The sequence below is a fragment of the Phycodurus eques genome, chromosome 10 (genome assembly GCF_024500275.1).
Source record: "Phycodurus eques isolate BA_2022a chromosome 10, UOR_Pequ_1.1, whole genome shotgun sequence".
Taxonomy (NCBI): domain Eukaryota; kingdom Metazoa; phylum Chordata; class Actinopteri; order Syngnathiformes; family Syngnathidae; genus Phycodurus; species Phycodurus eques.
Window position 1 is genome coordinate 21629471 of NC_084534.1, and position 25176 is coordinate 21654646.

Here is a 25176-nt window from a genome sequence, read left to right on the forward strand (position 1 = left end):
TTTGGGTAATTTAAAAACAGTTGTATGACTTCTGTCATGTTGGCAAGCTGCTCTGCTCATTTGCCACATTGTTTTAGCTACATGCATTTGGAAAAAGCAAAATATACTTGGAGTTAATCTTTTAGATGCGTTTTGTGACTTATGAGGCATTTCGCTGAAAGTTTTTAAGTGCAAATTTCTTGTCGGTTTCTAAGGCTGCAAAAGGTACCAAGAAGTCCAAGAAAGATGAGGAGGCTCTCCGGTCCAAGGTGGCACCAGCAAAGAAGCCTAAAGTTAAAAAAGCTGCAGATGAAGTAGTTGAAACTAAAGCAACTGTGAGGACCAAAGCGAAGCCCAAGGAGGTCAAGGATGCTGCAGCCACCAAGAAGACCAAAGCAAAAAAAGGTACGGATGAGATTGTTGGGGATGCTAAAGCAACTGTGAGGACCAAAGCAAAGTCCAAGGAGGTCAAGGAAGCCGCGGCTGCCGGGAAGACTAAAGCAAAACCCAAGGAAGCGAAGGTGGTAAAGGCTAAAGCTGCCAAAGATTCTGACAAAGAACCTGTTCCAAAAGCTGCTGCTAAACAAGGGAGGAAGAAGAATGCTGAGTGAATGTTTTCTACAACTGTTTTACTTAATTTGTCAATAAAAATATTTACTTTTGTAGCTCTTTATTGCTTGAATACTGGGCCTGGTTAAATTAATGAACTTAAGTAGTGGGATGCATGACATTACATCTTAGGTAGAAAAGTTTGTTCTTGTAAGATTGTCACCTCTTTGAAAACTTTCAAAAAGATTTGAGTGTCTAGGATTAATCACTGATGCTTAACTTGAGGGAGGACCTGGCTTGCCCTTCTAGTTTACACGTGTAGCGGACATGCTTCCCGCAACCTAAGATGTCAGTGACTCCCCCACAGCTTGATAAACTGTATTCTTTCCTGTGGTTTGAGACAGCCACTTGAAGATACCGACTGGACCCTACATTAATTGGGTCCCCTCGAAATCTTTGTTTACAGTCATCGAAGAGTCTTTTTCTTTGTTTGAACTGACAGCAGCCAAAAGGTGGGATCCTCTCTGGGAGACCAAGCTGGGACAGATATATGGAATGCAAATACAGCGGTGAAGTATTTGCGTAATATCCAAACATGCAAGGTGCCTCCCACTGGCGGCGGAGAGTACTGCAACCCGTGAGTTTCCATTCAGTGTTCTGTTAACTGAAGATGTCTGTTTTGATATTTCACAAACTCTGCAGAAATATTCAAAATGTGTCAGTGTGTTAACTTTACCGGTGCACCGGCAAGACTTTGAGAGCAGTTTGTCCTGATTTGAAATTCCAAGCACCATGATGTGTTTTGAACCATAAGAAGTTAATTTGCAAAGACTAAAGTTTAATCCCATCCATCCATTTCCCACCTCTTATCCGAGGTCGGGTCGCGGGGGCAGTAGACGGTCACGACCCACAGCACACAAAGTTTAAACCATCATTCTATATGCTTGACCTGTGAGTAGAGGGTACAAAGTTGGGAGTCTGTTATATTAGATTTTTAAAAAACAATTTTATGGGTCAAAATTGTAGACTAAATTCAAGCTGATGGGTGTGGTCTTGTCTAGTCCGCAGTCCTCTTTGACGCACCCCCAGGGTGGTTAACCCCTGTCTCCCACTGGCAGCTCGCTCTTTGTTCTTCGTGCTTGTCTTGCTTCTTGCCTTACTATCAGCTATAGGGCCAACCCTCCCCCTCCCCTTTTCTTTGTCCGGACACGCGGCTCTGTAACCGCGGGGATGGGGATCCTGCTCCCTAGACTCTATGGTTCGCCACTGTGCTACCAGATACGCTCCCACCTAAATGAGAGTTCTCTGAGCTTACGAGCGCAACCAGGCAGCGAGATAAGACGGTCATATTCTCCCAACGAGGCGTGACAAACAATTTTTATTCTGCCTCTTTTGTTTTTGGCGCGCTCGCGCTTTCAACTTTAGTCCAACGCATGATGTTCTATTTCCCTTTTCATACACTTTATTTTTACCATTATTAGTATTTCCTTTTAGTTAGACCCCTTTGTGTTTCCCTCTAGATCCCTTGTAGATGTCATTGAAGATTCTATAAAATGCCACACTTGGTTGAATTTTTCTCTTTGTGTACCTCTCTATTTTAAAATCTTTAGCTAACCTAGCTAGGAATTGTGATTGAGCGCTATTTGGATGCTTTGTAGATTTGTTTACCCAAAATTCTCCAGTAAGATCAAAGCAGACAAAAAAAAAAAAATACAGGGAAAAACTCATTGTGAGCATTTGGGGTTGTGTTGCACATCTATTTCCAAAGAATGATACTTGAATTACACCATTTAAAAGAGGGAATTTATTGGTCTTTAAAAAAAAAAAAAAGTCTTGACTATTTTATTGTCACTAATAGAAACAGTACGGAAGCACTGAGTCTTTGAGCACTTCAAGTATGTTGAGTTCATAGATCATCTTCAGCAGTGAAACTTCCAGTTGAGCCGGTGTATGGCGCAGCTGTGTCCTTCGAGTGAGGAAGAGTTGGTCACAAAAGCTCATGTTTGAACAAAGTCGAAAGGAAAAAAAGGTACAAATTAAAAATGTGGACGTCCACAGATGAGTTTAAAACAAATATGCGACAGGAGTAGTGTTAAAAGCAATAAAAAGGTAAAATACAATATCGTGTGTGGGGCGACGATGTAAAGTGGTCCACATGTAAACAAACTGACTCAAAAGAGAGAAATAAAGTGTGCAGTTCTCTCAAAGCCACAATTGCACCAAAGACGGCGAACGGAGCGGCCATCTTGTCTCTCTCTGGTGACGACGCGATGAGCGTGAAGAGGGCTGCCGCACGGGAAGTCGTGTCGCCTTGCGAAAAGCTAAGTCCCGTGCGCCGTCGCGTCATCTGGGGTGCAGCAGGAAGCGATGCAAATACTCGGAGAAAGCGTACCAGTGCCTCCACAGGAAAGCCGCAGAGACGACGAGAAGCAGCGTGGAGAGCGTGCGGCTGCGCGTCTTCATCAGCGGCACCACGCAGTTGGCCAGCGTGGAGACGAACACCAGCAGCACGGCCATGACAGCCAGCAGCACGTTGATGAGCTTGCCCAGCAGCGTCCGCACCGTGGCGTTCTCCAGACCCTCCAGCTGAACCACCTGCTGCTGCTGCTGCTGCAGCTGCAGCTCCATCTTGGAGATGCGTGTCTGGCAGGCCTCCAGCGCCTCCTGTGGGTCACGCACGCACACACCGGACGACAAGGTCAACAGTAGCACTGTGAATGAATCAGTGGAGATTTGGACTGAATAGTGAGCAAGCACTTAGTGAGCAAGCTCTGTGCTGAATGAGTCTGGGGTTTAGACTAGCTCTCCAATGAGCTGCACGGATAACATGGAAGCGCCACCACAGAAGTGCAAAAGGAGCCATCGCTGGAGAAAGCGCCTGCGGCGGATGATTTAATGGGAGAAAGTTGATCCAAAACAGCGTGACGCAAGAGCGGCTAGATAGCCAGCAGGCTGGCTGGAAAGGTGGCAGCTCGGTCCGTCCGTGAGGATTTATGGCAATGACGAGCGGAAAGACAACAGACCCGGGCGATGTGATTTATTAGCTGGAAAATGCAATAGGAACATGGCCTGAAGCCTCACACAGTTCCACTACAAATTTCAGAACAATAAATCGCATCTACAGTCATCGGCAGGCTTCTGTTGCACAATGTATTTAGGTCTGTCGTCTCAATAAATTCAAATTAAAATTCTAATTTATTGAGATGTACCCTTACCACGTAGGCATGCAGCTCAGCCGGGCTGCTACAGCGTATCGATCTACTATTCACGTAAGTGGTTATAATGTTACATCAAACATAACCTGTGTGCTGAGGCTAAAGAAATCATCACTGTTAGCCTTAAGCTAATGTTAACGTTTACAGCATTGAGCAATTAGCTCACAGCCATTAACACTAATATTAGCAGCTAACTAGCCAAATAGCTTACCAAAATGACGGTCCCTCTTCACAACGTACTGTACTTCCTCTTTCGATGCTCATGTATCACTGTCGTGCTGCCATGAAAGGCACGTTCTGTCTCGCAGGTTTTGCATCGCATCCGTCTTCAGTATTTTGGGTGAAATAATATCCCGTATCAATACGTTTCACTGAACATTTTCCAATCAACAACTGAATGATTAACATTTACTTGTATACATCAAGAGACTTGTAGACTTTCATTAAATCCTTGTGTAGGCCTATATTAAAAAAATGTTGGTCAAATACAGCGCCTCAGGTCAGGGGGACAGATTTGGTACCCATTTGTCTATAACTGTATTTAAGGCAAATTCCTGGTTGCTGCTTCGGTTGGTGCCGAAGCTCTGCTACATATCTTTGCTTGGCATCAGCAAGCACAAACTTGCATACTGTGGTATGCAAACAAAACAAAACAAAACAAAAAAAGCCATGAAAATTATTATTATTATATGGAAACGGCTCTTTTAAGTCTATGCCCATACGCACAAGTCACGACGTTTCGCGAACGCTCCGATATCAAGAAGTTTCAAGTGGGACAGCATTCGTGCATCACGGTTTTCCTGTACAAGAGCTTTGAGTCTTCGCGTCAGCCCACCCTCTATTGTGTTAGTCGGCTAGTATTACACATCGTGGGTGACGCATTGTGCGTTGAAAGAGAGCCCGTTCGGTATCGCTTACCTGAATGTCTCTGGCTCGTTCGTTGGACTGGTAGGCGATCTTCTCCTCCATGCTGGCGAGTTCCTGTTTCAAGTTGAGGATTTCATTCTGGTGCAGCTCGGTGAGATCGTTGAGCTGCTCCTCCAAGCGTTCGCACCTGCACGGACACCAATGAATCCCACACAGAGATGTGACGTGTAGTTTGTAAGCACACCGTTCTGAAAACCCATTTGAATTTATTGAATCACCTCGTTACTCTACTGGTACGCTCTTTATCCTCACTAGTAAGACAATTAAGAACACTAATGGAACGACTAGGTTGTACTGGACTGTTTGATTTGTTCCACTTTTGTATGCCATTTATCCACACTAAAGCTATAGGGAATTACAAAACTTTTCACACATCAACTACTTGCGGATTTTTGCTATTCACGGCAGGGCTTCATTGTAGTGGAAAAAAAGATCCCATATTTTCCCAAACCAACTTGTTCTAGTATTTGGGATGTTATATTGGCTCGAAGGTGCTTTAGTAAACATGTGAAATATGAATTAAAATCATCCACGCATTCTGAGTTCCAGACGTTTTTCTGCCGAAAGCCCTGAAATAAGGTCATTCGAATTTCTCAAGCTTGTCTAGCGAAGATCTCCGTTTACCCCCGAGCAAGCGCTGTCAACTTTTTTTTTTTAAATGAAATTGACACTTCTATACTCTATATAAGTCCACGTTAGAGAGTCGTTCTATGGCGGTCTAAAAAGCCGAAATATGGGACCTTTAATCATTGTATTAGTGTGCCGAATTATATTACTAGTGAGGACAAAGAACATATTCGTACCTTAAGCAGGATATGAAGGGTAGGGAATAAATGCTCAAACGACTTTGCATACGCCGTGGCCTGCATTACCTGTATCGCTCCTCTTGTAGGGCCTCTATGATCATGGTGTAGTCGCGCTGATAGTGCGACTTTAAATTTTCAAAGGACTCTTCGAGTCGACCTTGGTTGTCCCGCAGCTCTTGGATCTCGTGAAGCATAGCGTCGAAGCCCGACGCCTGAGAAGGATCAAGTGTGTTCCCCCTAGAGCTGGGGGGCCCCCCGTGGCCTCCCGTAGTGCTGTTGGCTCCCGCCGAGCCCGAAGTGGCGCTGGAGCAGTCGTCCTCGCTGCCGTACTTTGGACTGGACTGCAGGTGCCCCGCGACCAGGGCCCTCACGCCCCCGGGGCCGACCGCCTCGTCTCCCGGCGTCTCGTCCAGAGAATCTTTGAGGGCGGTGATGTTGTCGGCGCTGCCGAACTTGTTGCGGATGAGGAAAGCGAATTCTCTCGGCTTGGACACCACAGCTCCGGCTGCGGAGTGAGTGGCTTGGGAAATGCTGGAGAGGCCGCCCGTCACCTGTGATGGTTCACAGTTAGCCTGGTGCACGGTTAAAAACCGACACACGGCACGTACAAATTGCTCACTCAGGAGCATCACTTCGTTCAGGAGCTTCCCACTGGACAGAAGCAAGTGTTTAATTTCTGGATAATAAATAATTATTTATATGAAGTACAGTAAAGTGTTTTTTTTTTTTTTTTTTAAATGTTCGCCCACTACCACCCATTCCGGAAGACAACTTTGCCAGTATATTACCAATCATGACAAGTGAATGCACACAACATTGAAGTGATCACGCCAGTCGACTGGAAAGCTAAAAAGACGGAAAAGGTCTCACCACATAACTTCAGATAAGATCATCATTAATACGCCGCACACGTCACTACACTTTCATCTTGCAGATTTTCGTCCACATTCCATTTTTGTTAGTAACGGAGCTCAAACAGGCTCAGCAGTTAGCGTCTATGAGGGAATTACCATTACTACTAATTTTCCTGCAAGGCAATGAAGGTGTCTATTTGAGGAAAGCATTTTATGTCTTCAGATGTGTGCCACTACTTTGCAAAATTATCGGTTTTTCTGAATTTAGTGTTTATAATCGGAGTAAAATGATTTTTTTTGTTTCAATTGATAAATTACTGACTACAATAAGTCCCAAATTCAAATGTCATTTAAAGCATTTATTTGAAGAAACTGAAAAATGGTGAAAACAATAAAACAAAATAAAGGCCCTTTTTTTCTTGTTCTCTTAATTTCCCCCCACAGCTGTAAATACATGGGGGACGTTTTTGCATGAATATGGGTACTCCAGTTGGAGGTCATCTTGTGCATTTTGAAATTGCCTAAAAAAAGTAGAGAGAATATTCAAGGCCTTGGATGACTATGTTGGTGTGATGCTCGTCTTAATCACCCACGTGAAACAGACTGCGTGCCCGTCACACACTGACGCACGCTATGACCTCATCCTCTCTGGCAAAAAAGGCCGATGGCTCACACTGATGGTAAGTCAGTATTCATGGTCTTATTTTTTTTTTTAAACTGCGTTTTACAATAAGATCTGGAGCACATCTCAGTCACATCAGAGGTTTTTCATCTACTAACTAGTCGGTCTGCTCAATGGGAAGCAGTGATATACAGTGGACCCTCAAATATGCCCCACGAATTCACCTATTCGCAGAAAAAAAATTTTTTTTTTTGCTTTTATTTTGAGGGAACCACCCCCAAAAATGCTTCTTGTCAGTTTATATACACTCCATGCTTGACTGAAAGAACGCAAGGGAGTGCACACACCTTGGCACCGACATCTTTCAGGCCCTGGTGCATGTCTCGTAGGACGTCTTTGGGCTGGCGTGGGATTCCGTTGTGCTCCACCTCGCGAAGCTTGCGGTGGTAGTTTTCCAGCTTTTTCTGCAGATGCTGGATGGTCTGAGAGGACTTCTGGTTCTTCTTCTCAAACACCTGCTTGATCCGCACGCTCTGCAACTTGTCCGCGTTGTTGGCCAGCTTAAGGTATTCGGCCACGTTGTCGTCACGCGCCGTCTGCTCGATTTTGATTTGTTCGGTGAGTTTGAGGATTTTCTGCTGCAGTTGGGCGATAGCCTGCTTTGTGCGCTGAGGGTCCGGCGTGCTGTCGACAACGTCGTACCCGTCCGCGCCGCAGTAAACGGCGTTAGGTGACGCAGCAGGGGCCGATCCATCATAGCGATCCGGCTGTGGCAAGAGAAGAAGAAAAAACGCTCCAGATTGACAGTACAAAATGTTTTAATGTGTCAAGTTACTGATAATGCTCTAACATCACAAATATTACAGCTGTGATTAGTTAGTCTTGCTTGAATGCTTCAATCCATTCATTCATTTTCTATAGCGCTTATACTCATTGGGCTCGTGGGTGAGTTGCTGACTTTGGGCGATGCTTCGAGTTAGATTATGCTTCGTCTTCTTTTTTAAATTGAATTATTCCAGTTATTTGATCAATCATTGCAGCGGTAAATTGTGTACCTACCAAAATTAACAAAAATCCAATGCTTACACATTTTATTGCTATTATGGCCACTGACCTTGTCAGGCTCCTCAGTGGAATGGTAGCCGGATGTGAGCAACATGTCTGCCAGGGCGGGGCTGCTGGGCGTGTCCGTGGTGGAGGAGGAGCGAGGGCGCCCAGCCTGCAGCAGGGCCTCGTGGGTGCTGCGCCGGTGAATCTGGGGGCTACCTTTCCGGGGGCCGTCCCCGGTGACCCCCGCCTTGCTGCGGCGGCTCTGCAGGCTGGTGCCTCGCTTCATCATTGGCGGAGCGCCGCGGATCTGCTGCAGCACGCGGCTCAGAGCTGCGGGAGGGGCGGAAGCGGCAGGGCCGTCAGAATCCAAGGAGAGGGCCGAGGGGGCTCGAGCGTCCCCGACTTCTGAGACTACATCGGTGGGCTCGGAAACAGGGGCGCCCGCACAGGAAGCGGCGGTGTCGTGTGGGGACACAGAGGAGCGTCTGCGCTGTGTGTGGAAGAGCTGCTTCAGGCCATGGCCCAACGCTCCCATGTTCTCCAGGGCGTTATGGGTGATTTTGGACAAACCATGCTCAGACTCAGACGCCCTCCTACCACCCTCCAGTTCCGCCCGGCCGCCAGAGTCCACCTCCTCTGGACACTGCTCACTACAACCCTGATCCATCAGAGGCCTCCAGTTCTACTCGGGGGGGTGCACGAAACTAGCTACACGGCATCGACACCCCCCACCCCTCCCCTCTGAGAGGCTGGTTGGATGGCACTCACTTGAACTTTTTGAGTAGACATGCACACACAAAAATGATAGAAGAAAAAAATAATTATAACATGCAAAAGTGTCTGATAAACAGAACAAGCAACAGAATACAAAGCAGTTAGCAAAATCAACTATGTTGGTGCAGAGATACCCATTTCCCCCCCCCCTAGTAATTACTGCAAACAATCCTGGATTGAACATGGAAGACAAGTGTGACTTGTGTTTTTAACAGTTTCATTTTTCATAAAACATGGCATGACTGACAGCACCAACTTGCTGAAACAAAAACATTTACACAAAGGAAAAAAAAAATATATATATATATATATATATATATATATATATATATTGAGAACAGTTTCTGAAATGTTGAAGTTTGGCAAATGATGACCATATTCAGTCCAACTCTCTGTATACATTTCTGGCATACAGGAAAGGTTCCATTTCAGAAATTATTCAAATGGGTCTGTGTGGATGGAGCGAACAAAGAGAAATCACAAAATGTGAAAAATGCAAATTAAAATCTAAATTGAAAATGATCAGCTGATTTGCCATTGATGGATCGGTGGTGGTCTCTTCCCCCTCACCTCATTTTTTCATTTCAAGGTTAAAATGTGTAAGGGCCAATCCAACCTTTTTCCCTTGCAACATATATGGAATTAATAGGATTCCTGCAATAAAAGAGTAGAATTTATAAGGACAGATGATCGCTTACCATCTGCCCAACCTCTCCTCTTCTGACTCACAAAGCGGGATAGCCTAAAGAAAGAAAGACAAATATATATTAACACACATACACACTCAAAGCCACCACTTTAGTGACACCTACACCATTTAATGGGTTCTGTGAGATACAAGTGTGCGCGACTGTGTCACCTTCAGCAATACAGGCGACGCATGCAGCGTGGTAAAGAAGTCTACTCGACAGTCTGACACATAGTGGCATCAATTACAAAAAAGGAGGCGTCTATTTGAGGTGTGCCGGCAAACGCACCCAGCAATTAATTGCGTAAGCAGAGAGCATTATAGCAGAGGCCACTGTTTCAGGAAGTGCTGTATTATCCTCCAATTGTTCTGGGTAGCGGCCTATGAAAAGCATTCTTTACAAAATAAAACTAATGATTCACAGCATTTATTGAGCTGGCTGTACCCGTCAGACCTCTAGTATGCCATGATGACAACAAGTAAGGGCAGGAACACAAGAAGGAAAACGCTCTAAGGAACTGTCAGTGTGCAACTAGTGACATCCATATGAGTGGGGGGGAGGGGAGGGGGGGGTGTTTGCCTGTCAAATATCACTGCTCTCAGGCAAGAGCCAGCTAATGTGCACACAAGCCTATAATACCCAGCATGAAAGTGTCCATTTCTACATTTGCAGAAGATCTATTGAAGCAGCAGCAGCCTTACTTTTGTTTTTTCATACGATAACACACACACACACACACACACACACACACACTCAGTGGACTGCTTGCATGTTGCTCATGTGGCCAAATGCAGGACTCGACCCCGTTTCATTCGGCATCCAGCAGCGGCACATTCACTTGGAAAGATTAAACAGCAGGTGTTCATATTTATGCTCCTATTTTGAGCAGCATTTAGGGACAGCATTTAGGGACGCTTTAGGGACGCTATTTCAGAGCACGAATCTTCCCCTCCATGAACACAGCCTTTTTTGAGTGCACTACCTAGGCCTTGCCATATGATATGTAACACTCTCTTTCAGGAAAAAAATTATTCCATGAGTCAGCAGCATAATCAAGCGCTAAAAGCAATTCCATTAATTCTGGAGGTATTTTGTGGCTTTTAGGAACACCTTTTCAAAAAGATTGATGACTTCACATCCAGTGTACATCGCAAGTGCTCGGTTCAGCGAGCATCAGAGGATTAACACGTTTTACTTTTATATTGTCTTTTTTTTTTATAAAACACCCTTGGAAAAATCTAAAAGCAGGATCAGTGTTAAGAGGTGTGAAGAGAAGGCAAGAGAATAACACACACACACACACATATATATATATACACACACACACACACACACACACACACACATATATACATATATACATATATATATATATATATACACACACACACACACACACACAGTGGCCATAGTCTGTACACACCTGCTCAACTACTGAAAAATGAGTCCACGATAAATTTTAAAACTTTTTCCACCATTAATGTGACTTACAACCTGGACACTGAGTTGGGGGGGGGGGGGGGGGGAGAAACATCTTTCAAGGGAGAAAGTAAAAAGAAACAATTGACATTGTTGCTCAAGTCTGCACACCCTCTTATAACTGGGGATGTGGCTGGGTTCAGATTTGACCAATCATTAATGGTCACATTAAACGGGAATCAGCATACACCTGCCATTTAAAGGGCCACCAATTAACCCTAAATAAATTTCAAATGTTCTAGTAGTCTTTTCCTAAGTTTTTGTTGTTGTTTTGCTTTCTAGCAGAGGTTTTGTGCTTTTATTAAAAAGACTGCTCTTTGGAACTGTTCATAATTCCCTTTGCCTTGACTAAGACCCAGTTCCAGCTGAAGTAAAACAGCTTGAAAGCATGATACTGACACCACCAGGCTTCCCTGTAGGTATTATGTTTATTTGGAGATAAGCTGTGTTGTGTTTCCGCCCAAGGCCAAAAAGTGCAATCTTAATAATAATAATAATAATAATAATATAACCATAATAAAAAACCCAAAACACATGTGGGAAAATGTGAGACAGACCAATCAATCACAGGCTGAACATTTTGGCCATAATTTCTAAAAGGTATGTTTGGAGCAAACACAACACTGCCAAACAAACTGCACACCTACACTGAAGCATGGTGGTGGCATTTTTTCGATCACAAAAACCAGGCATGTGAACAAGGCTGTGCAGGCTTTTTGTGTCTACTGCATATTCACAAGAAGTTACGAGAAACACGTGAGCTCCCATTGAAAGCAGTGAGACTCAAGCAGAGTCCCAACATTTTTGTCACAATGTTATGTCACTTCTTGACAGCGTTAACGAGTGTATTACAATTACATTTTACAATGAACAGCTTTTACACTTGTATCGAGTTAAATGTTATTTTACTTTAAAAATTGCCAGTTCAGTTAAAAAATGTATGATGTGACATTTTGAGCCGGGAACATCCATCCATTTTCTTTTCTCATCAAGGTTACAGGTGAGTTGGAGTCTATCAGCCCAGCCAATCGCAGGGCACAATTAGACAAACAACTATCCACTCTTGCATGCACACCTATCGACAATTTAGAGTCTTCAACTAACTTACCCCACTACCGGAAGAAAACCCACACAAGCAAAGGGAGAACATGGAAACTCCGTACAAAAAGCACCGGGCTGAGATACGAACCCCCAAATCCAGAACTGTGAGGCGGATGCGCTCAACACTCGTCCGCCATGACGCCTATCTGGAACATTATCATTCTATTTACATTATTTTCTAAGGGATTTTCTTTCCTTTTTTTATGCAGGAAAACAAAAACAGATTAAACAACATTCTGGAATGAACATGTATAACCTGCTAGACTCCACTGTATCCAAATCAATATTTTTACTAACTGAGGCTGTAGCAATCATCCTATCACAGTGCCTGCTATTATGCTACGTTTGTGCACACCTAAAATGCGACAATGAAAGCAAACATTCCTCACAGGCTTGGAGCAAATATCTCCCAAAGGCAATGAAATTACAGCAGTGTCCGTCTCTAAGCTCAGGGCAAAGTGATTTTGCTGAAATGGGTCAGCCAACACTCTCCTCTCTCTCTTTGCACATTGCACCGCTCCAAGGTCACACCATCTGAGGGTTGTGCGTGTCGTGGAGCATTTAAGCTTTTACTTATGAAGCAGACCCATTAAGCAAGCGAGAGGCAATTTTTATTCTTGTGTAAATGTTACAGAAAAGTGCCCACAATCCATTAGAAGGCTGGACTGAAATCCGTTTTGTCCTGGTGAAAAATATGTTTGGACAAATAATGAACCGCTTCTGAAAATACAAACAAACTGGGGGGGGGGGGCATTATCAGTAATTAGCATTTAAGTAGAGTAAAACAACAGTAACATACCTTCAGACGTTGTCATCAGCAAATGTGTGGACCAAAGGACGGGGTACAAGGATTAAAATTCCAAGCAAACGTCCAGCACCACCTCCTCTGGGTAAGTCTTCCAAATGAAAGGGTGGCTCTTGGTCTTTAGTCAGCTGTCTCCATTAACATTTTGAAAAATCACATGCTGCAAGAGTTTATTAAAAAAAAAAAAATTATAAAATAAATTATTCCCACATTCTTTGGTGCTCAAAGCCATTTCCAGAAGCAATAGGAAGCTAAAGTCAAAGAGAAATACACTTGTCAATGTTGAACTTTTGTACAAAGGTTGTTTATTTAAACCAGAACATGAAGGTAAAGCAAATGTTTGATGTGTACTCATCAGGTGGATGATGACAAGTGCACACAAAGGACAGGTCCATTACACGTGAACGAGCACACAAAAATATTGTAGATGACCTTCTCTATGTTTTGGCAAAATATAAGTGTGGTTTAATTCTCAAAGCACCGGCACTCAAGGCCCTTCACTAGTAATTACACAAATGTTAATTAATTAATGAATGGATGCCCCGCTTTGGGAGCACTGCACGCTTGCCTAATTTTTAATTACAGCAGCGTAAATAAGACGAGATGTCAATACAGATAAATGTTTCATCTAATTCAATTTTGCTACATATAAGATGAATACCAGCTCATGAAGATGTTACAGGTGCATTCAGCGTCGCAAATGGGCAGATCCTGTATAATATAATAAATAGTAAGAAGCACATACGTCTGCCTACCTGTCAAATATGTTCAATACAAACAAACGACTGTTTGACTGCAAATAGCCTGAGCTCAACGGTTTAGAGTTAAGAAGAGGATGAAACGAGCCGATTGCTAACTAAACCCCATAGGCCTCCCTTTCACCTTAAAAACACCGTATACTCAAGAGTACACATCGCTGTAGTTGGTCACCACAATTGACTTGGTAACTAACCGTCGCGGTAGTTCAACGTCGGGTACGCTGTTGTGCGTGTTTTTTGGCCGGCTTTTCTTGTGTTTAGACACTTTAGCAGGACAAGCTAACTTGCTGCGCCCGCGGGGTGTTTATTTTACCGCACGGCACACACCGGCGAGAAAGCGCGACGGTCGACATATTGGGGTTATTCGGCGTGTATTACTTTAACGAGCGCACCAAAAGGTGCCCATTTGCATAAACTGGTCGTCACCTGGAGAAAATTCACACTAGGATAGTAATGGCTGTGAGGCAATGTCAGTGTACAAATCTAACTCCACTACGTTACGTTAACAAGTAATGAGTTTTCAGTAATACAGGACATGACCACTGTATATTGCTGTTTTAGACCTTGGACACTCACTTCACTGTCAATTTAAATACGACATTCAACTGTTAATCACACTTGAAGGACGATTCCGTTTCTATTTGATCACAAAAGTAAACAAACCTCGCCCCACCCTGACTAGCCGGCCAGTTAAACAGGCACCCACTGAGCGCCTGGGTGGCTGACCAATAGCAATCAGCCTGTCACTTAGCATGCTGGCTAGCTCACTAGCCAGCTAGCCACTACCGCAGCTGGCTAACTAGCTCTGGGCGAACAGGCGCGTCGACAAGCGCCCAAACGAGCCCGAGCGGCTTCGACCCTGGCACAGGTCGGACGGCCGTACTTGGAAGCGGATTTCACACCGAGAGTAATTCACAAAGTCGGCGGTTTTGTCGGCGTCAACTTACATGGGCGCTGAGAGGATTGTGTTGGAGACTGTTCATCTCTCCCGATGGAGGAACACTCCCACGATGACGTCATATAGCGTGCTCGCCGTCAAAACACACAACAGCACCTGAAAAAACAAAACAAACAAAAAGCAAACAAACAAAAGGACCGCCAGTAAAATACGTACTGTAGTCAGTCTTGTTAGTGGGTAAAAGTACACTTATTTCAACAGAAAATAACTTTGGTACAAGTTGCAGAATGTTACTTGAGTAAAAGTCTCAAAGTATCTGGCATTTGCTTTACAGTACTTGCGTATCAAAAGTAATGTTCACATATTAAATGCACTTATGTATTGGAAGTATGTTATAAAATAAAAAAAGTGAGCGGTGAGAATTTTGATTTTTATGTTATTAATTATATAATATACATGTGTCAACTTCAGTTCCAAAGTGTTTACATTACAAGACTAGTGTTCTAGACTAGCAGGCTGTTCACTTGTTTTTTCTAATTATAACAGCATCTGACATAGAAAACTACTAGCTCATCCAGCACATACAAAACGTTTGCTGCATGGAAATTTATAGCTCTGTGCTTCAATTTTATTATTAATTTTGATATATATGTTTGTACACAATTGTTTTTGGTTCATTTCAGAACATTTAAAATTACATCTGTTGGAGATGTATGGGCAGTTTTAGTGTTCGATCTTGTAGCATCTGGTTTTACTGTTAGGAGACAAAGATGTTTGGAAGGAAGTGCAAAGCATGTTTAAATGAAATCCCATCTGCTTCTACAGGTTTTAATTATTATTTTTACAAATTGTGATTTAAAATGTGAATGTCAACTCTTTCCACTGACTAGACAACCCCAATTTTTTTTATTATTATTTATTTGTTTTAATTAATTTATTTTATTTTTACACAGGACCACAAAAAGTAGGACAAATGGAGACAACAGTGGAATAATCAACCACCCTTTATTTCCCAGTCAAGGAAATTGTAATTTCGTTGTTCAATACAATGAGGGGGTGGGGGAAAAAAAAAAAAAAAAAAGTGAATTTCCCCACATCTAGCTGTGATGCTCCTGTATACCCGGCACCAGCTCTTGGTAGTTGTGACCTTGGATGACCAGAGGCATGCATAGGGTGGTAGTCTGGCTAATGCTCCTGCTTTGCCGGAATAGACTACGAGGGATGGTTGGCAGGAGGATCTGAAAAGCCATGCGAAGGAATCATCTGAGGGGCAAAGTATACTGGCAGATAAGGGCGTGGGTAGTAAAGGGGCTTTTGTTGTTGAGAAAAATATTTCCCAGGGGGATACATAACAGGGATCTGATAAGGACGGGGGTAAACACGTGGTGCTAAGAGCTTTTGGTGGGTGTTGTCGTGACCATGAATAGTTTGAATTTGTCCATCTGGTAGCTTCAGTGGGAAAGACCGGAGAGATTGTAAATGATGATTATGAAATTGTGGCTTTGGGGAGGTAACTGGCTTCTCTCCATGTTGAGAGGAGACCATTGTGGTTACAGTGGCCTCTGTGGTGGCGGTAGTAGTAACAGTGGTGGTGGAAGGCGGTATTGGAGTAAGTCTTGTTTGGTAAGTCCAAGGTGCCATAGGGAATTGTGGGATGTATGGAAATCCATAATGTGGCTGTAATAAGGCAGCATGAGCTCCAGTGTTAGCTGAAGCATGCGTTGGTAGTACAGGTCTGGGAAACCAGAAGTACTGAGGTGAAATCTCTGACATGAATGGAAATGCTGGGTGGCGAAGTGCAGGCAATCTGTGGTGGTGTGGGTTTAGTCCAGGGTATGGAGCAGTATGTAACTTTAGATGTTGAAACATCTTTGCTAATGCATCTGAAGGCACACCAGGACTTTGTGTAGGAGGCAAAGACCCAGGAAACACTTTATACTGTGGGAATACCAACTGGGGGTATTGAGGGCTATCATGAAATGGTGTCGTCGTTGCAGTTGTTGGCTTGTTGTCAGGTAAGGAGGGGCACGTGGCTGAAAGTTCAACATCAGTCAGGAGAAGAGACAAAGAATGCACATTGTCCTACAAAGAAAGTTTGAATTAAAGCATGTTCAACATTTAAACTCCATTCTTCAAGAGTGACCTGCATACCTTAGTCCTTGTGCACAAGCCTTTGTGGTAGGGGGCAGTGAGAAATAGTCCTCCAGAGGACACATCAATGGCTAACTCACAACTGTCGCACACTGATGAAAGGGACCGCCATGCGTCAGACACTGCAGTAGATCCAGTTATATATATATATTAAAAAAAAAAAAAAGCAATTACACTTAAAGGATTGATTAAAAAGAGCAATATGTGATTGTTACATCTCCTACCCTTCACTTTGACTTCATTTTCTGTAACGGCACCAAGCTTGACAACCATTCCTGCAGGGTAACAGGAAACTGAAGGTGGCACTGACACAGCAGGGCAAGACATCATCGCTGGGGAGCCCCATAGACGCAGTGGCAGTACATACTCACCACCCTAAAATATTGGAGGGCAGGTTATTCCTTCTTTTAATCAATTTAGATCTCATCTTTTTATCCAAAAATTATAGATGAAATATTGTTGCCCTTATCACAAATAGAGCCACTGTTGTTTTCTCCTCTATAGCTGGCTGCGGGACTCCTAAATTAGGATTTTTGGATTATGACCACTATTGCTTCTATTACAATGTTTTTCAGAGTGTAGTTTTTCTATTACAAAGTGACCGACCGACCACTGGCCTGGCATGCATCTTATGGTGTTTTCTATCTTTTTCACAGCTCAATGTGAATGTGGTAATAAGAGGATGAGGATCCTTCCACTAGTGTTAGGGTCATTTTTGACCATGAGATAAGAGAAGGGCTTAATGAAGCTAACCCGTCGGCTAACGTAGCAACCCTGGTATGGCGCAGCGAAGAGCAAGTCTCTTCGAGACCTCCGCATGGAGAAGCCACATCTGGAGGGTATTTGAGACACTGGGATGAGCACCCCCTCACCTGTGTGGAAAACAAGCAGCATCATCATCATCGCGCATTATTTACATGTGGTACTTCTCTTTTTTTAATAAATGGAACCTACCACTATCCACAAGGAAATGTGGCACTCTTGCCTGTTTGACCGTAAGAGTCATTGAGTTGTCACTACATTGCACTGATGGGTCCAAGCGTTTGACTCTGGCATTCAACCGGTTGTTAAATACTAAAAGGAAAAAGAAAGGGATGTGGGGGAGGGACACACACGCAAAAAAAAAAGTCAATTAAATCAGGTATCGTGCAGCACATAACTTCATGATTGACAAATACCTAATGATTTCATTCAAAGTAATTAATCCAGTAGATTCATGTATACTGTACATACTGGTGCAGTATTCACTCTTAAAACTACAAACAGTTCATTTGGAATAGTTCAACTAGGCCTATTGAATAATAATCTCAGAGCATCATTATATGCCATTCTAATTTTATCACAAGTGTGAAGCATAGAGTTGAGTGCAACATGAATGTGTTAAACGTGCATCCAAGCAAGTTTGCTTTTATATATACACAATATGCAACAATGTATATAAATGTCTTCATCATACAATCTGTTAAAATGTCAGATTTTTTTATTTTCATCCATAAATCATGAACTGCTACCAGCATCATACTCAATGTCATGATGCACACCATACTCAGAATATGCATTCAACAAACAGTAATCAGTCAGTTATGTTCTGATCATTGACTACATAGACAACTTGTAAATGGATCGGTGATTCCCAACCACTGCGTGCAGCGGGAAATTATCCTATTTCACTTGATTGGTCCAGAAATTGTTTCTTTACTGCAAATAACGTACCAGTCAATTCGTCTATGCCTGCCTTTGACATTTTGTGACAGGCAGAACAATTAGATGCTCTCCCACTAGATGGCAGAAGGTGCAATTAAAACCAGGTGTCATCAAAATGGTAGCCCACAAGGACTACATGAATAGCCCACAGGCCTGTATAAAAATGAGCTGGGTCTAATATTGTGTGTGTTGCTATTCTCCAAAAATATAGTCCCACCTACCAGTGAGGAGCAAAGTTTTTTGTTGCCGTTTTTGTAAATCACACTGTGCTGATGTAAATTTGGAAATTACAATGTTTGAAATTATTATTGTTTTTAATTAATAAAGTTCAAAAGGTCAGTATTGTAGCAATGACCAAACCAAAGCATTCATGCAGACAAGGTAATGGGCGCAAGTGATGATGATTTACCTCAAAATACTTAGAGCAAATTTGAATATGAAAAAGTAGCACTCAGTTTCAAAAAGGTTGGTAACCCCTGAATTAACCTGTGCATCCACATGTTGCCATTTAAACAACAGAATATATTATCAATGTGTGGTCAACTAAACAGTACCAGATTCCACATAAGTAAATTGTTCATTATTTCAGTATACAGGTACAGCTTTGATGGTGCACAGTGAAATAATTTTTCTAACGAAAAATACATTCCAGTTTGGGAAACTGGTTTAAATAACTTGAAAAACTGTTGCTAGACGAGATTTTTGAAAATGTACATTTGATAGTAGGTTGGGGGGGAGGGGGGGGGGGGGGGGGGGGGGGGGAGTGTTCACAGTACCTAAACTTTTACTCAAACCAAAATCTACATTTTGATTGACTACCTGCACTACCAAATTCAGCAATGCATTAATTACTGTTGTAGAACATATTTTAAACAAACTCCACCCGTACAAACTACCATTTATTAAGGCAATGCGAGCAATTTACGACTCACCAGTGGTGTGCTTTTCTTCGGTTCGTTTATTCACAGTGAAAGCCAGCGATCCGTGCCGTGCTGGGCCCACCCGTGGCAAAACACTGGTGAAGTGAAGCCTCCCTTCTCGACCCACAGGAGGAGAAGATTTTTGAGGAACGTCTGCAGTCCCTCCATGACACATTCCAATTGACGTCAGGAGAAAACATAACACGGGTGCTCGCCGATACATTACAGCTGGAAATCCTTCTTTTTCTTGTTATGCTACAAGCACCGGGAGAGTGTCCAAGGCTGTAATTTGTCCAACCACCAAACATATAGCCTCAATTGCTTTGCAGCCTAATTGGCTGGCCAATCACAGCCGTTGTGATGACACCTGGTGGAGGATACTAGAGATGTTAATTTCTTTTCATGAATATTCGTTTTTAAATTGTTTTTGTTTTGCTTATTTAATCTATAATAAATTTATTAATACCGCTCTTTTTTTTTTTTACGGATGAGTCAGACGTTTGGATTTTTAATACTAAAACGGCTCTCGAGCTCATGTGCAACCTGAATGAGGATAAGCGCTAAAGAAAATGGATGGATGAATGAATTACTGTAACATTCTTTATGTCATAGAGTAAATTTAACATGGTCATCAAAACAAAAGAAGAGATTTTTTATATAATGCATTTTATTTAAAGCATCATATTCAGTAAAAAAAAAAAAAAACAGCAAATGCAAAGACTCATAAGTTGTTCATCATTCCATTCATCAGTTCATTTTAAACATGCTGCACAATTTAAAGATTTAAAGCCTTATAAAGATGAGTTAAACAATATTTACATTGATGTGTCAATTTCACATGTTTATCAAATCATAACATGATAATTTATATAATGCATTTTATTTAAAACATCACATTTAGTCGTAAGATTTGTTTTCATTTTAATGGATTATAGTAACTACTTAATATTACAAATACGACAAACTCGAATGTCTTTTTATTGTGACTGCTCATGACAAATAACTGGACCATATCTTTTATATGCAAATAACAAAAAAATATAATAATTTGTAACTGCAATTTGTCATCTGCCGTTAGAATTTCCAACTTATGTTGACATGTTCTTTTTTAAATTTAGATGAATATCTTGATTCCAGTCAATTTGTATACTTAACGTCAAAATAATTAAATTGTGTCATTTCCTGTAGAGTAGGTGTAGTGAACACAATTGTCCTGTTATTTAGATGAGCAAATACTGTAAAGTGTAACGGAAATGGACAATAAATCCAATGGAATAAAAATACCCAAAACTTGGAAAATACTGCATGTAAGGGAACTCCTCCAAGTGTGCAAAGTGTACCACAAAATGCAGCAAGTTAAAGGTCTGTGACATCTTCATCAGACCAATCATTTTGATGTGTCGACGCTGAGAACCTTGAACTAAGATCTTCTCCCTGATATCTTTTTGGTGACTCCCCATTATAACAGTGATCAGTGGCCACGTTGCTCGGCAGTGTTGGCTCTCGATCTTGGAAGTGGTCCAGAGATGTAGGAATGGATTCTGTATCCATCATCCAACCATAGGCAACATAAGGTGGGGGGAACGCCGTACCATTCTCTACATCAGAATCCATCCAAGAGGGGGGAGGAGGTGTGAACAGGCTTCCGGCCAGAATCTGTCCGTGATGAAGCGCACTGTCAACATTGAGCCTCAGGTTAATGGGAGATGGGGGCCTCGTGTCAAATTCTATAAGCGAGAGAATACATTCTCGCTCACCAACTCTTTGCCACATGAGTGTAGCCTGCGAGTCATAGTTGTTATTGTCAAAAGGATCATGCTTGTATTCTGATGCAATGACAGATGGTTGATCGTCATATGGACACATCATGCTATTGCTGAAACTTGCTGTAGAGAAGTTATGCTTTGCCAGGTTATTTGGCATCAGCTCTCTCCATTTCTTCTCAGTTCTTTTGAGTTGCCCTTTTCGGACATCGGCTAAGACCCTGTCCCATAAACTGGTTGTCTTGCCCCCTCTTTTAGACATCTCACATCTGCTGTGCGTCCTGGCTGGCATCCAGAAGATCCAGGACCCCAAAACAAGCAATGAGGAACCCCAAGCTAACTCAAGAATCCTGGCCCAAAACTGGCTGAGCCACCAGCACCAACCGAAGCGCCTCCAGTTGCCCATCAGGCCATAGAGCCACAGCAGACTACAAATCTGAAGGTTGCAGCACATAATGCCAAGGCAGGCACAAACCGCCGTTACTCGCTTTGCACACCTCTCAATCCTTTGTGATGGAACCCCACGAGGAAGCGATGACCTGAGGAACATATCTAAATGGGAAAGGGACTTAATGAGTAGTTCTAGACAGAATGGAAGCCCCCAGCAGAGTGACAGCATCTGCAGCAAAAGAGGGAAAAGTGGAAAGAAAGTAGTGAAATGTAAGTCTGCTGCCAGCAAAACAGTGCAATGTGATACAACCAGCCCCGCAACCACATGGGACTGTTGTAACATGACTGGGAAAAGGAATAATTTGAACCTCCTGGGAGTGACAAGTGTGAGGGTGACCTGAGCCCACAGGAACAGCTGCATGGGAATGTTCTGCAGTGCTGCCAGCGTAGTGTGAGACAGGATCTGACGAGTACCGTAAGGATCCAGGAGCAGGTGAACGGCCCGCAGAGCACCGCTCGCAATCAGGGTGCAGTTAGCCAGCATCAGAGCACCACAGTGGGGGTAAGGGAGAGTGGAGGCAACAGCCGTTCCTAAAACGGCCAGGGACGCCATCAGAATGAAGAGGCTGGCCGAGCCAAAGACGTGGATTTCCCAGGCGAACGCCAGCGTGCGCCTCATGTCGTCCCACAGCAGGTTGGTGCCGTTATAATTGGTGAGAAAGTCCTTGTGCTGACAAGGGCTTTGAATGCAGGGTTGTCCAGATCCTGACAAATTGGTCATCGAGGGAAACACACGGGTTTGGACAGTGTGGTCCACACCTGGAAGGGAAAGAAGATAAGTCTTGATTTTTAGGAAAGCATTTTTTGGTCGATTGTATTGAACTGACTACAGATTAATCCTGAAGCAATTGAGGCAAAATGGAGGGCAAATCGACGGCATCCAACAGGAGTACTTGTGAAAATAAATGTCTTCTTTGACACACCACAGAGACGAGTGTTGTTAACAACCCTGCCAAATTTTTATGATTTTAAAAAAAGTGAATACATTGAGGCTTCAAAATCGTGGAAAATCAAGCTGTTGTCTCCACTTTCAACGCTGGGGGCGTTTCCGCCAAATGCGTGAAACCATCCCCTGCTGAAAAATGGATCCTACTGGATTATTAGGAATTATTATTAGGCATATGATTAGCTGCAGGACACACGCTGCTGCAATGTGATTGGCTGCTTTGTACACACCCTACTGCTTCCAGAAGGGAAAAGAAGTATGTGACTTCAGTGTGGCGGCGTTATTATGAATCTCACAAACCCTAACCCACCCTAACCCTAAACCAATAATTTAAAGACAAAAAAATATTTGATTTTTAAAAATGTAGTCCAATACCCATCCCATATTCCATGATTAGTGCACATAGTTTGATGAAATTGTTTGGTTTTGAGCAGCTGTTTTTTTTCATACTGCAATGGAATGCTTCCATATAAAAAGGAACCAAATTTGGTAACTTGAGCTCTAATTTACCTTTAACTCAACAAAGGCCACATGTAATAAGGTAGGTAATATTAAAATGTATAAAACATGAAAAATGTATAATTAGATATAATGTAGGAAATTTGAGACTCAATGAAGTGCCTTTGATCTTCTCATCAGAATGACTCAGACGTCATGAAAACGTAGCAGCGTGTCTAGTCCGTTCACCGCACTCGTATGATTTGGAACAATGCTCCAGAACAACAACGCACTTGGCCTTTTGGCAACACCAAATCATAAAAAGCCTTTGAGATACTTGTATTGTTTGTCACACCGTATCTCTTTGATAAGTCCTTTTTTCAGGATGGTAGACTTAAAAACGAGTAAAGGAACCGATTTTGTTCCAAAAATGATATGAGAGTGGCACTTAATTGCCAAGGTGAAGGCGAACATTCCTGAACGTATCTCTCTGTAAGGCAACAGCATAGGTTTAATGGATTTGCAGTAATATCTACTGAGTTGGGTTTTGGATTTTAGGGTGAAATTTATTATTTGTTAGTTTTGTTCTTTCAACACAGAAAAAAACTGACAGGGTTCAGTACCTCTAAAAAGGTTAAGAACCACTGTATTAAACAGTTTTACATTATTATTGTCAACATAAAGTTATTTTATAACAGTAATCATTCCGATCATGTACGGTGTATATTATTCTCAGAATCCTTTTGTACATTGTGTGCGTGTGTCTGAAATTGTTGTCCACACTGTCAATATGGGGTAACTGCACCTTTAAGAAAGCCTCTGATGTTTTCAGTGACATTAAGACCAGCATTCAAGTTGCAGAATAAATATATACACTTATGTTGAGTCATTTTTATCGTATTATGTGGTTTGGTTGTCAATCTTAACATGTCCACTCTGTCATAGCGTCTTCAATGGAAAATGTCAACTTTTTGGGGTGAAATTGAGATGTCTCAAAGCCACATTGTGGTAATATTTACTCAACTATTACTTACCCGAAGGAAGGATTGCAGTATCAAGTCTATCTCCACTGCCTTGCACACTGCTGTTCCCTCTGATGACGTCACTAACTGGATGGACGATGGTCTCTGTGCTTTGAGTCCTTGCATCCGAATTGCCGTGTGAATCTGAAACGCTTCCAAGTGAAGGGTGACACAATGCCAGAGTAACAACGAGCAGAGAGGAACACTCCATTTTTTTCCCCAAAAACCTGTAGAATAAAACAAGATTTAAAAACACATTTTGAGAACTTACTGTTTATGTAATGCAATACATCCGTAAAGAAGTTGATTGTCATGCTTTAAAGGTACGTTATTCTAACATTTAAAACCACATTAAGAAGTGGTAAAGTAGACAACAACAACAACACAAAAGCCATTCTCTAATCCACTTGATTTATAAACTCCACAACATCTGTCTTTGATTCAGCGGAAATTCAACACTACACAGCCAAATCATTACATTTGTTTGTGGCTTTTTTTCCCCTTCTCCACAACAGCTGTTTTAGTTATTGGAACACAAATTGTTACTCATTTTTAAAAAGATGATACTCAATGACGCACGGAACATTCAAAGATGGACCACTATTTGGCACATAATTATGCTACGGTATTACCAGATGTGATTTAGAATCACATTTGATTATTATTTTCACACCCTCAAGCAGCTAAAATAATACTAAAGTACTGCATACAAGAGTAAGCATGTGAAAATGTCTTAATCTACACTAGGCAACATGACTAAAACAATCAAGCTTTCAATAGAATACCTGTGAATCCCTGTGCCTTCTTTTAATGCATCATGCAAAACTGGTCCATGGGTGTCTAATGAAGTTCATCACGGTGAGCTTTCAACACTGTGGGCCATCACATCACACCTTCAAGCTGGCGTCCAATTCTTATTACTGCACCGGCTGCTTACTTGGCAATGTCCCATAATGAGGTCAGTTGCTGAAAACCTCAACAACAACAAAAGCAAAACTGATGTGGTGTGATTGCATGGGTGTATTCTCAAAGCTCATATATTCAAATAAAGATGAGAGATTAACAAAAAAAAAATTCTTTTAAAAGGATAATTAACTTTTGGTAGTAGTCCTAGGCCTCACCTGCCACTGTCTACAACAGTTATGTTCAGGTAAATCCTTCTCAAAAGGATTAGGTTAAGATTCTTACGGAAGCACAAAGTCACATGACGTAAAGTGTACGGCCAACTACACACAAGAAAACCAGGAGAAATGTGTTAACTTTTGTTATGCCACTT

At 42.4% G+C, this 25176-nt stretch overlaps 3 protein-coding genes across 6 annotated transcripts in view; 1 reads left to right on the top strand and 2 right to left on the bottom strand.

The window, feature by feature from the left end:
* LOC133409008 (protein B4) overlaps window positions 1-598 on the top strand; it is a 2094-nt gene extending 1496 nt beyond the window's left edge. Inside the window, exon 5 of the mRNA XM_061688479.1 lies at window positions 195-598. Within this exon, the coding sequence (XP_061544463.1) occupies window positions 195-590 (396 nt within the window). The 3' untranslated portion in view covers window positions 591-598. The remainder of the gene's footprint in view (window positions 1-194) is intronic.
* Window positions 599-2340: 1742 nt separating this feature from the next.
* Window positions 2341-14609, bottom strand: tmcc1b (transmembrane and coiled-coil domain family 1b). 4 transcript variants are annotated; one of them, XM_061688494.1, is made up of 8 exons: window positions 14556-14609; window positions 12845-13010; window positions 9475-9518; window positions 8067-8332; window positions 7300-7719; window positions 5543-6027; window positions 4662-4797; window positions 2341-3192 (listed from the first exon to the last, which is right to left on the bottom strand). In XM_061688494.1, exons 4-8 carry the CDS (start codon window positions 8289-8291, stop codon window positions 2872-2874), a joined length of 1587 nt encoding a protein of 528 aa, XP_061544478.1. In that variant the 5' UTR covers window positions 8292-8332; window positions 9475-9518; window positions 12845-13010; window positions 14556-14609; the 3' UTR covers window positions 2341-2871. The 4 variants fall into 4 exon arrangements, with proteins under 4 accessions (XP_061544478.1, XP_061544475.1, XP_061544476.1 ...); XM_061688491.1 differs by having other exon boundaries at window positions 8067-8775; XM_061688492.1 differs by lacking the exon at window positions 14556-14609 and adding an exon at window positions 13803-14549 and having other exon boundaries at window positions 8067-8775.
* Window positions 14610-20055: 5446 nt separating this feature from the next.
* On the bottom strand, window positions 20056-25032 carry LOC133408960 (uncharacterized). The gene is made up of 3 exons (XM_061688373.1): window positions 24686-25032; window positions 23913-24127; window positions 20056-22253 (listed from the first exon to the last, which is right to left on the bottom strand). Exons 2-3 carry the CDS (start codon window positions 24109-24111, stop codon window positions 20638-20640), a joined length of 1815 nt encoding a protein of 604 aa, XP_061544357.1. The 5' UTR covers window positions 24112-24127; window positions 24686-25032; the 3' UTR covers window positions 20056-20637.
* Between the last annotated feature and the right edge of the window lie 144 nt (window positions 25033-25176).

Coding starts and splice junctions, on each gene's coding strand:
- tmcc1b (XM_061688491.1), bottom strand. CDS start 8,669: ATGGATCAGGGTTGTAGTGAGCAGTGTCCAGAGGAGGTGGACTCTGGC. Junction 6,028..7,299: donor TGAAAGATGTCGGTGCCAAG/GTGTGTGCACTC, acceptor GAACCATCACAG/GTGACGGGCGGCCTCTCCAG. Junction 3,193..4,661: donor AACGAGCCAGAGACATTCAG/GTAAGCGATACC, acceptor CGTGACCCACAG/GAGGCGCTGGAGGCCTGCCA.
- LOC133408960 (XM_061688373.1), bottom strand. CDS start 24,111: ATGGAGTGTTCCTCTCTGCTCGTTGTTACTCTGGCATTGTGTCACCCT. Junction 22,254..23,912: donor TACTGCAATCCTTCCTTCGG/GTAAGTAATAGT, acceptor TTTCCCTTCCAG/GTGTGGACCACACTGTCCAA.